Below are 10,280 nucleotides of genomic sequence, written 5' to 3' on the forward strand. Positions count from 1 at the left end.
CCATTCACCAAGATCTACCAGGAGAGCAGGCAGGCAGCACCAATGCTGCCTCATCTTTTATTTCAATCAGCTCCTGACACAAACTACTCTCCAACATATGTGGGGCACTCAGCAAGCGGTCACAGCTCTTTTTACACTGGCATTGTGTGAAAAGATAATTTTATTCTGGGTTACAAACTTTTTAGGACTGGGACAGTCTCTATGCTGGTTTGAAAAACGCCTGCAACAAAAGGCGCTCTGACCTATTGAAATTGCTACAAATTTTCCCTGGCCCTGCAGAATTCAAGCTTCTTTGCAAATGTTGGTGACATAGTAGGTAAGGTGAGTCAGCACCTAAAGGGGCTCTGATGCCAAAGGCAAGTTCTCCACTGGAAAAAGCTATTCTGTTACTGTTTCTTCATTGGCATCAAGCCTATACCAACGTCTAGGTCATGTTGCAGCCTGAGCACAGGAATGCACCAAAGGGAAAGGTATCTATTCTGTAGGAAATTAGCAAGGCCCACTTTATTTCTGTTCTGCTTTTGGATGAAGAAAAAAAGACAAAGCATTTTAATCACTGCATTATCTTTATTTGTATATAATGGGTTTGTTGCACTCAAAGCTTAGGATAGGCAAGTTGAGTCTAACACCGAGTTTTGTTCCAGTTGGAGAACGTGGCGACCATCACAAAAGCATGCACAGAAACAAGCCATTTTCATGCAGCAGAATTGTCAATATCCAGCCTAATTGATTTTTTCACAGATTTTAATGCCCAAAATGGTTGGAATTCCTGCATTGGCACAGCCATGAGCACTCAGTGGTGCTAAAAAAACCAAACAACAAGAAAAAGATATTATCAGTGACAAGATCCCTGTATCCAGCAAGGAAAAGTCTGCTAAATACACAAATTTCAATCCCCAGTTATGGTCCTATTGGAGGCTCCTGTTGGTCTCAGTGGATACTGTGTAAAACTTTTATGGTGTAACTCAAAGGGAGGAAATGTCTGTACAGCTTTAAATCACCTTTGTGCTCCTCCTTTCCCATAACCCACATACGGCAGGGAGCATACTGGCATACTGGTAGATGCCTTGTAGGACCATTATATCATCAGGGCATAAGTTGGGTACAGCTGCTACACAGTGGCTTCCTCTGACACCAGGCAAACCACTTTGGGACAGCTGTTCCAGATATTTAGATGCCTAATGATGAAAAACAGTGCTTTATCAGATTTTTCCAAAGCATCCCAGAGCCCTACCCTTTAAATCCTGTTAGGTAGTTTACTCCTCCTCTCTAAAACAGGGCAATGTGTTCCTGCCTCAAAGGTGCCACGTGGACTTAGGTTTAAAGGACAGAATGGTGCTTATGCACTGTAACAGAAGCATAATGTTCTGATCTCATAACTTACGTTGAGTCTTTACAAGCTTGTAGAGAGGCAGACCTGAGCAGAGTTGTTCAATGTCTTTACCGTAGAGAAGCCAGTCTTTGATATTCCCAAACACGGAATGGCCAGATTGAAACTGTACCCACACATTATTTGGAGAGTATATTTTCTTCATAGTCTAAAAAGAAAATGTTAGACATCATCAGTAATGTAGCTTTGGCTTCATTCTACTAGGACACCCTTTGAGAAAATCCCAAAATCTAAAATCACCTTCCTTTGCCTCACACAAACCATTAGCTACAGAAGCTACACGCTTTTAAAGAAAAATAAGTTTTTTCAATCTATTCAGGAGCAAAGTTCACTAGATACTAATTCTGCCAACATAGCAAAATTGAGCTGTATTACTATCATAATAAGTTATGTTAATTGGCAGTTAAGGTTTGCTCTAAATGCACTACTGTTAGGCTATCATAAAATGGGCCAGAAATCAAGTTTATCTTCAGGCAATACTTCCAGCCACCTTCATGAAATCTTTGCCTGAATAGTCAAGTCAAAGTCTGGTCAAAGTAAATCGATTTCTAAATTCTATTCTGCAAACAAAATTATTTCAAGTTATGTCAAGCTCAAACTATCAGCATGACAATGAAAAAAAGAAAGGAAAAGCCTGTCTGAACTCATATTGCGATCACCTCAAAATAGTCAAATTACACTGCTTCCAAGGACAAGGGATCTTACAGTTCTAGTCACAATGACAATCCACTGTAAAACCGCAGCGGGGGCCATGATTGTTCATTATCTTAAAAGAATGTTCTATATGATACTCCCTTGAAGTTCTGTCTTGTCAGATCTGCTTCATCATTGCTAATGCAGTAAAAGACATTCCTAAGAAGAGCCGTTCTTAAAGGCTTAATAGAGGGCTCCTATCACACCACACAACTCTTATCCAGTAGCCTTTCTTGTATGCGGTACAGGTTTTGCTACAAAGTCACCTGTCTTTCAAAAGCCAGGCGTCCAATTTCCTCCAGCTCTGGGATGTATTCCTTGTTTATTTTCAAGATAAAGCAGGCACTTCGTGACAATAACCTTGTTGCAATATACCCCTGTGATTAAAAAAGAAAATTATAGTTAATTAAAAATGGCTACCACTAATATTAGTTGATTCCCTCTACTCCTTAGGACAGTCTAGAAGAAACATGAAGTGGCTACCCAGACTGCTATTGTGGAATGACTCTGCATTTACATTGTCACCTTTGGGGAATAGAAGCAACCTGCCCACACCAGCATCTGTCTGTAACACTCAAAATTTATCTTTTCTGACAGACTTTTGCTGCGTTTGCTATACATGGGTGATGGCAGCCCATTCTCAACTCTGACCTCTCTGAGGTCAGTGACATTCTTCTCACTTTCATGACCTGCCACCACAGGTTTCATGACAAGTCTTTTAAACTACACCATCATATGTGTGAAACAAAGAGATGGCCTAAGAGAAGGAAAGGTGATGCGAGTCTTCAAAGAAACAGTGTTTCAGGACAACTTATGGCAAGAATACACTAAAATAATTTCTGAGTTTAAAAACTTCCTCAGAGATTAAGTCTAGGCAGATTCTTAGATTTACTTACACGTGAGTAGTCAAAAATAGTATTGGAGGAGTACAGGCCAGAACGGACATTGACTTCAACGATGTTGTTCTCATTGTGGATAGTCATAGTCCCAGTGACATAGTCATTGCCAGGTTCTTGCAGTACAAAGGTCTTCAGTAAAAAACACAAAATCATTTTTCATCATCTGGCTTACACCTTTAAAAGGTGCAATCTAAACAAATGGTTTCTCTCAAACAAACAAGTCTAATTGCTTTATGTAAATACTAAATCCCTTAACAACTCTCTAGCAGTCTCAGGTAGGTCTTGAGGTAGAGAATAATTATGTAAGAGTGCATCAGGGTGAGAAAGGAAGGGACAAGCCCTCACTGCAGGCTGAAGAAAAACAACATGGGGCATCCCAGTCATCGTGTGGCAGCAGGGACTGGCAGGAGACCGCGACAGTCTCCAAATTTTAGCTTGAGCTAAGGGAACCTATACCTCCCCAAATTTCTTGTTACTGTGCTCCTGCGCAGAACCGCCTCCTTGGCTTATATGATTGTCACCTTTGGCAAATGCTATTTTTCTCTACACTTGGCAATAAGCAACTTGTTACTGTCTTCTGTGCTTTTCTTCCTATTACATTTGCCCCCTGCCCAGGGATCCAATACATTTTAAATGAGTACACACACTGGAAAGCTTATCAGTCTACTTACATCCAATGCAGAAGTCTGAGTCCAGAAGACGCCCAGCAAAACAAGAACTGCAGCCTGTAAAAGGAATAAGCGTTCTCACTCAACAGAAACACCAGGCAGTGCCACAAAAAAAACCAACACCACAAAACTGTTAATGAATTGAGGGAAGCAGCTGTAGCATCTGTTTGCAAAGTTACCCGCTTAACACATGTATTAGTTGAAAACAATTACAATTCTTCATTGTAAAATTCTTGCTATTAGGCTCTCTGCTCTCTTTTGCCTGTAACTGAAAAAGCAGAACGATAACTTAATCATTACATTCTTTGTATTTTTCAGAATTCCCTCCTTGATGCCATGTTACTTCTTGATTTGCCTCTACAACTGTAATTATTAAATCATAACTAAATCCCCTTTCTCGATTGTGATCAAGTTCTGCACTCTTAGCTCAAATGATGCTTCCACTAACTCTAAGGGGATTACTCTACACCCAAGAAATGCACATTTCCCACTGAACAACCCAGAGAAACAGCACACAGATCACATTAGTCCCAGTACCGTACCACTTGAGCATCTTCTCTTTTTGTGTTTTTTTACAAATAAGAAACTTTTAGAAGTTCAATAAAAATGGATATACTCACAAATCCGTTCATTTTTCTTTCAGATAAGAACAAGAGGCTGCAGAAAGTAAGAATGCAGGAAAGTCCCAGAGACCTTCAACTTTTATATCTTGCTGGAGGTGTGGGAAACACTTGACAGAACTTTCCTTCATGACTCAAACAAGTCCATATCTACATGCCACACTGTGGTAAGCCTCATATCTGAATTTTGGGTTGGCACAGATAACCTGACCCCAATATTTTATGAGCACTCAGTTAAGTCAGCTTTTGTAAAATCAATCATGCTACAAATGGCTATTATTTACCAGTTTAAACTTCAGAGGTGTTCCCACTCTTGCTGGTTCAATTTTTTAAGTATTTAACAGGATATTGTCCAGAATTAAATGGCATCAGGAATAACTCTGCTATTCATTCTACAAACTGCATTTTGTCTTCTGAAATATAATCCCTAACAGCCTGATAGTCTGCAGACAAATCCTGAAAAGAAATACCTATGTCATGGTGGCCTACACACCAGCCACCAAACAGATGAATTCTTCAGCTATTTCTTCCAACTAAATATATGCACAAACTCTTAGAAGAGGTGCTGCTTATTTTTGAATAGTTACCATGATGTATACAACACATGCACTGAAATTAGTAACATAATTAGGAATAACAACTGTGCTTCACAAGACAATCTGGGTAACATCTAACCTCCTCATAAAAAGGAGTGACATGAAACTTCAGAGTATGTGTGGTTCAAACAAGGTCATAAAACAAAAGGAGCAGGATGGGGATTCCTCCTTTAAAGCTACCACTGTTTTCTGTATTTTATGAAGATGTCGATGCCACACTATGCTGCCATGAGAAGTGTTATCTATCCTATGGCTGCGAACTCTCCTGGACGACTCATCTGTGATTCCACATCAGCCAGTGCTGGAACCTTGACAAATCACACTCTTTCTACTAGAATGTCATAATCAAGACCTATCCCCTTCTAATAAAACGAGAACTCAACCTAATAGCCAACACATTTCTGTCATCTCAGTCATCGGGGAAAAAAGGTGAAAGATTGTATGGAAATGTCTCTCAACAAATAAGACTCAATGAAAAAGAACCAAAATTGCATGCATGTGCTTTATTCCACCTAAGTCTGCATGGAAAATGTTATCTCAAGTGAAACAAAGCTGTGCTGCTAAGCAATATGTCAGAATACATATAAACAGATATCAAATTGTGACAAGCCCAGTTAGATTAGACTAATTAGATTAGATTAATGTTACCCTCCTCTGAAAAGCTGGCTCTGTCCCTTCTTCTCAAAGAATTCTTTGTTTCTAAGATTACAGATATGTCAGAAATACTCAGAGTAGATTTCAGCAGTCAAGCCTTTCATAGCAGGAATCTAACAGAGTTCAGGCACCACAAGCTAAAACAAAAAGCTTTAATAAGTTTTAAATGCTCTTGAACTAAAGCTTAAATTAACTTTCCATTAGTCATTATGTCTTCAGATACTTATTTCTTTTTCAAAACACCCAAGAAACATGAGCTTCTGCTTTCTTAAGCATCAATATGCCTAGGCACAGGTAAAAGCAGAGCAACACATGAAATCGACAGCTATTTAGCGAAGGAGAATTACAACAATAGCTACGATCTCATGATTTTCACCTTACATTGGACTGACTGAATTGTGCTGATCTGATCAGACAAGGTTGAAAATTAAAAATTAATCCCTAAAAAGCATTTGACTAATTAACACTATTGCAAGAGAGAACAAACATACTCCTAGTTGTCTCAGGCAAACCCTAGATACACTATAGATATAGGAAAGCCTTGCTTTTTGGAGACCTTTTCCCCCACAGTTAATCACACATCTCCCATTAATACCCCAAATTAGCACACAGGCACTTGGAGGCAAGACTACCCATGACTACTCCAGAGTCCTCTAAGCACCCTTCTATAATAAGTAACTGAAGTAAAGAGCTGCATAAGAAGGGCTATAACCTGCTCTAATTGCACTTTCACCAGTCCTCAGCCAGAGTGAGGTTTAGCTTGGGAAGCCATGAGTCAGAACCCCTTAGTGAACATGAAATTTCACAATGATGCCCACATTCTCAAATAGTCTTCTTGCTTTCCATACTTTTAATCTAGGTGAAGACTCTCAAACTTTTCCCCAAATAAAATCACTTTTTCTTCAACTATTACACTTGCAGTCAGGTTGGTCATAACAGGGAAGCCAGCAGAAAATGGAATTTGAGTAACATTCAGAACAAGTAATATGTTGTTACAACACAGCAACATTTATTGTCACAGGAAACTTAATTTCTCTGTTATTTTCATAAAGCCAAGTATTTTCAAATACATTATAATTTACATGATGAAACATGATTTTAAGGTACAGAATTAGTCTTAATCTATGTATGTAAAATTGCCAGAAGAATTTGACCGATTATTTGGCACTATCATCCACTAAAAATAATTTAAACAAAATAACCTTGAACATCAAGTGAAAAGAATAATTGTACAATTTCAGTTCAAGTCTGATTACCAAACAGGAATTTTAACACTAAGGGAGACGTATTCAATCAAGTTAAGGTGAGATTATACTATCATAATAAAACTCTCCCAGTGACTCACAGTTTTTTTTCCCCAGGTACTTTTCATAAATATATACTTTGTCAGGGAGTGAGCAGGTAGTGGGAGAAAAGTAAAGAATGAAGCAACACCTCAAAAAATCAACAAAATTCTCTATGCTTCCATTTGCATTCAGCTGGGCATGCACACACTAGATAAAGACAGGGTGACGCAGTCTAGAAAAATCTGTGTGGCACAAGGTCAGGTCAAGCAGAATTAATCACATGCCACAGTTAAAGAAATAAATCCAGCTTCAAAGATGAATCCAGAAGTAATTTCAGCAGTTTTATTCTTGCTAGAGAGTGAGGCATAGAAAAAACACATGAAAATCTAAGTGTGCACAAAATGAAATGCTAATTTGAGAAAAGGGTTAAAACTGGAACAGCGCTCAGCCTTGGGAGTTTGCTGCACAGTGTACAAGAATTTAGTACAGAAACAGAATAAGTTGAGCAGAGCTTTAAAAATGAGACACAGACAAACTTGTACTGGAAAAAGAACAGGGTCTTACACAGTAAAAGCACCCCTCCCTGCCCTTTTTCCTGGCTTTACTATTGTAATTAGTTTTGTAAGCTATTCTTAATGTCAAATGCTCTAGCTGCGTGTGTTTGCCATACAAACTACTCAAGCAATCAGAAGTTGATGGAAGATTTGGAGATTCAGGCTTCCAAGTGTGACACATTACTGTAATGGCCAAATTGGCTACAGTTGTTGGAAGAAATGGACAAAACTGCTTTCCAACTCATTGCTAACGACACTGCAGGGATTAGCATTATACAGTTCAGTTTCTCAATGCCTTTCTTAAAAAACAGTCAATTAATTAAATTTCCAGAGACATGAGAGCATTTCATGACACACAAAATAAGACTTTTATGTGCATCTTGGAGGCTAAGGACATACCTGTCTCCATTTGGCAACCACAAATCAGTCCTATTAGAAGAACTGTAAGTCTTTTCCCTTAGTAATTTATTACTTTCATTCACCGTATTTTACACCTCATGCAAATTGCGAAGTGGGTGCAAAATAGATCAAAACCAGCTCTCCACTCAGTGCTGGCAGACTGCTACACCTCCTCTACACTTATATAGTCCGAGCAAGGCATCAGTTCGTAGCAGAACGACAGTGTGGCCCTGACCCGTGTAAATGAGAATTGGACCCCACCTTCTCAACTAAAGTAAGATTCCCTGGCTTTTCCAATAACAGCTGCAGCAATGATCCTCAGCAATTGATGACAGTGGAGAACTTTGTTCAGAGACATTAGTTTATAATGACACTGAGTCCCTATTATGCCATTCTGGCAACAAAAAGCAAACTTAAATGCACAAACCCATACTGAAGTGCACAATTAGTATACAGAGGGACTGATAGAGCTGCTATTAAATAAGAAGTGCTTTTGGAGTAGGTAAATGAACACCTCTCAAAGTGCTTCTTCTGTAACAGGCACAGCTAAGAAACAAATCCAAATTGTCTGAGGCTCTCTATATATCTTAGTTTATTAAACAGCAATGGACAATATTCCTGGGCAAAGAGACTTGGACATTTGTACTGGACCCTTAAAAAAACCCAAAAAAACCATTTTGCCAAGTTTCTGCAACAAACAAGGCAAATAAGCTCCCAAGCTGTGGCTCTGTATATAATTATCAAATTCAGAAGACTTTAAAAATCTACTTTCTAAATAATAGTTCACATAAAATTCCTGTTGTTTCTGCTCCTCCCTTACTCATTTTTTGTTATCTCCAGTTTATGCTCCCTTTCTAGAATTAGGCCTTAGTCCATAATAAGGTACCACTTTTGTGAAGAGGCTCTGTGAAGATGCATAGGCCATGCCTGAAGACTGGAAAGCAGATCCTAACTGAATGAGCTCAGAAAGGAAGGTTAACAATTTAGAACCAGCCTCATGATTTCTGGGGACTGACTTAACATTTTTAACATAGCAAGATTACTACCTCCATCGATTTAAAAGATGGTATCAGCTATAGGTAAAATATTAGGCTGAGTCCTTTGCCACATAGGCACAAAGAGTCACTACAAATTTTATTAGACATCTATTCTTTGGTTCTGATTTTTTTTTTTCATTTAAAAGTTACTATAAAATACATTGAACTTAACATGACAAGTTTTCTTTCATCTTCCTGTATGTAATAAATTCAATCAGGCTGGTATCAAAGCCTCCTCTTATCAGAGCACTTCCCCAGGAAACCTGCCACGATTCTGTGAACACAGGGCACATGCCAATAAGGTAAACCCATTTTAAGACTTAACTGTGGGATACTACTGTATAAAAAGAGTACACATCAATTACCAGCAGATCGTGCTTTGCCTACCATCAAAATGAAGTTCACTGTAAGTATATGCATCACTTTCTCATAAAACTGTTAAGGCTCGACAGTTTTAAAATTACTTTGAGTCCTTCTTGGCAGCTAGCGAACTATTACTATTACTGATTTATGTAGGGATTACAGAGTAAAAATGCCAAATGGGTCAGGACTGCATGGGTGAAATTTCACTTTTGGCAGTGACTTCACTCCATATGCCTACTCAAATGGGAAAGAGAGAAGTGCTCTGTTACAAGGGTGAGAGGCACATGTAAAATGTTGAAGGGGCAATATTCTCTCATTCACAACTCAAATGCAAGTCAACAGTCTCATCAAGTTATATAAAGTTACGGCACAGCTGTCTGATGAGAGCATAGGAGAAGAACCATTAGATATGAGAGACTCCAAGTGCATGACTGGGAAGCAGGGGTATTTACAGCAGCCTGAAATTGTTGCAGGATAAATTCCAAAATGTTAGTGCTAAATACTCTGAGTCACACTTGGATCTTTTTCACAAAAATCCTCCTTTGAAGTAGATGAAATTTGTGACTGGTTCAATATTAGGAGGGATTATCTCCAAGAGAATAATTGTTCACAATAATTATTATTACAAAAGCATTTATCATCACAACAATATTAAATCTCAAAAACATATCAGCAGTAGTTTTGACAAAGCTGAGCAACAACAAGCATGTGAGTCACTGAAACTGTATAATTTTATAAAGGGGTAACAAAGTGTTTAACATTACATTCTTCTGTACAAATATGATTGTGCCTACCCTTATACGAATAGCCCTGTATTCAGTGGCATGAGATCTACCATGAGGAAGCTCAGGTCCCATTTCTGCTGTGTTCCAAGTACAAAGCTGTACTGTGCACCCATATTCCAACTCTTTACAATAGGCACACATACACATGGATATTCCATGCATCCGCTCCATGTCTGAAATGAAAAGCTCAGGGTGAAGGGTTCACTTTTTTAAACAAAATATTTCCAACCACCTTTTTCCAAGGAGTTTACTGAACTGGGGCTGGACATATTCTAAACCCCACTTTGTTTAAATTATCTTCTTACCTGTACAAAGTATACTGCTGAGGTTAAGAGT

General features: G+C 38.6%; 1 protein-coding gene across 1 annotated transcript; it reads right to left on the reverse strand.

The window, feature by feature from the left end:
* Nucleotides 1–722: 722 nt before the first annotated feature.
* On the reverse strand, nt 723–4,282 carry GKN2 (gastrokine 2). Its single transcript, XM_010563031.1, has 6 exons — nt 4,271–4,282; nt 3,654–3,707; nt 2,980–3,111; nt 2,350–2,460; nt 1,385–1,538; nt 723–802 (listed from the first exon to the last, which is right to left on the reverse strand). Exons 1-6 carry the CDS (start codon nt 4,280–4,282, stop codon nt 723–725), a joined length of 543 nt encoding a protein of 180 aa, XP_010561333.1.
* Between the last annotated feature and the right edge of the window lie 5,998 nt (nt 4,283–10,280).

The sequence above is a fragment of the Haliaeetus leucocephalus genome, unplaced genomic scaffold (genome assembly GCF_000737465.1).
Source record: "Haliaeetus leucocephalus isolate CR32 unplaced genomic scaffold, Haliaeetus_leucocephalus-4.0 Scaffold162, whole genome shotgun sequence".
Classification (NCBI taxonomy): Eukaryota; Metazoa; Chordata; class Aves; order Accipitriformes; family Accipitridae; genus Haliaeetus; species Haliaeetus leucocephalus.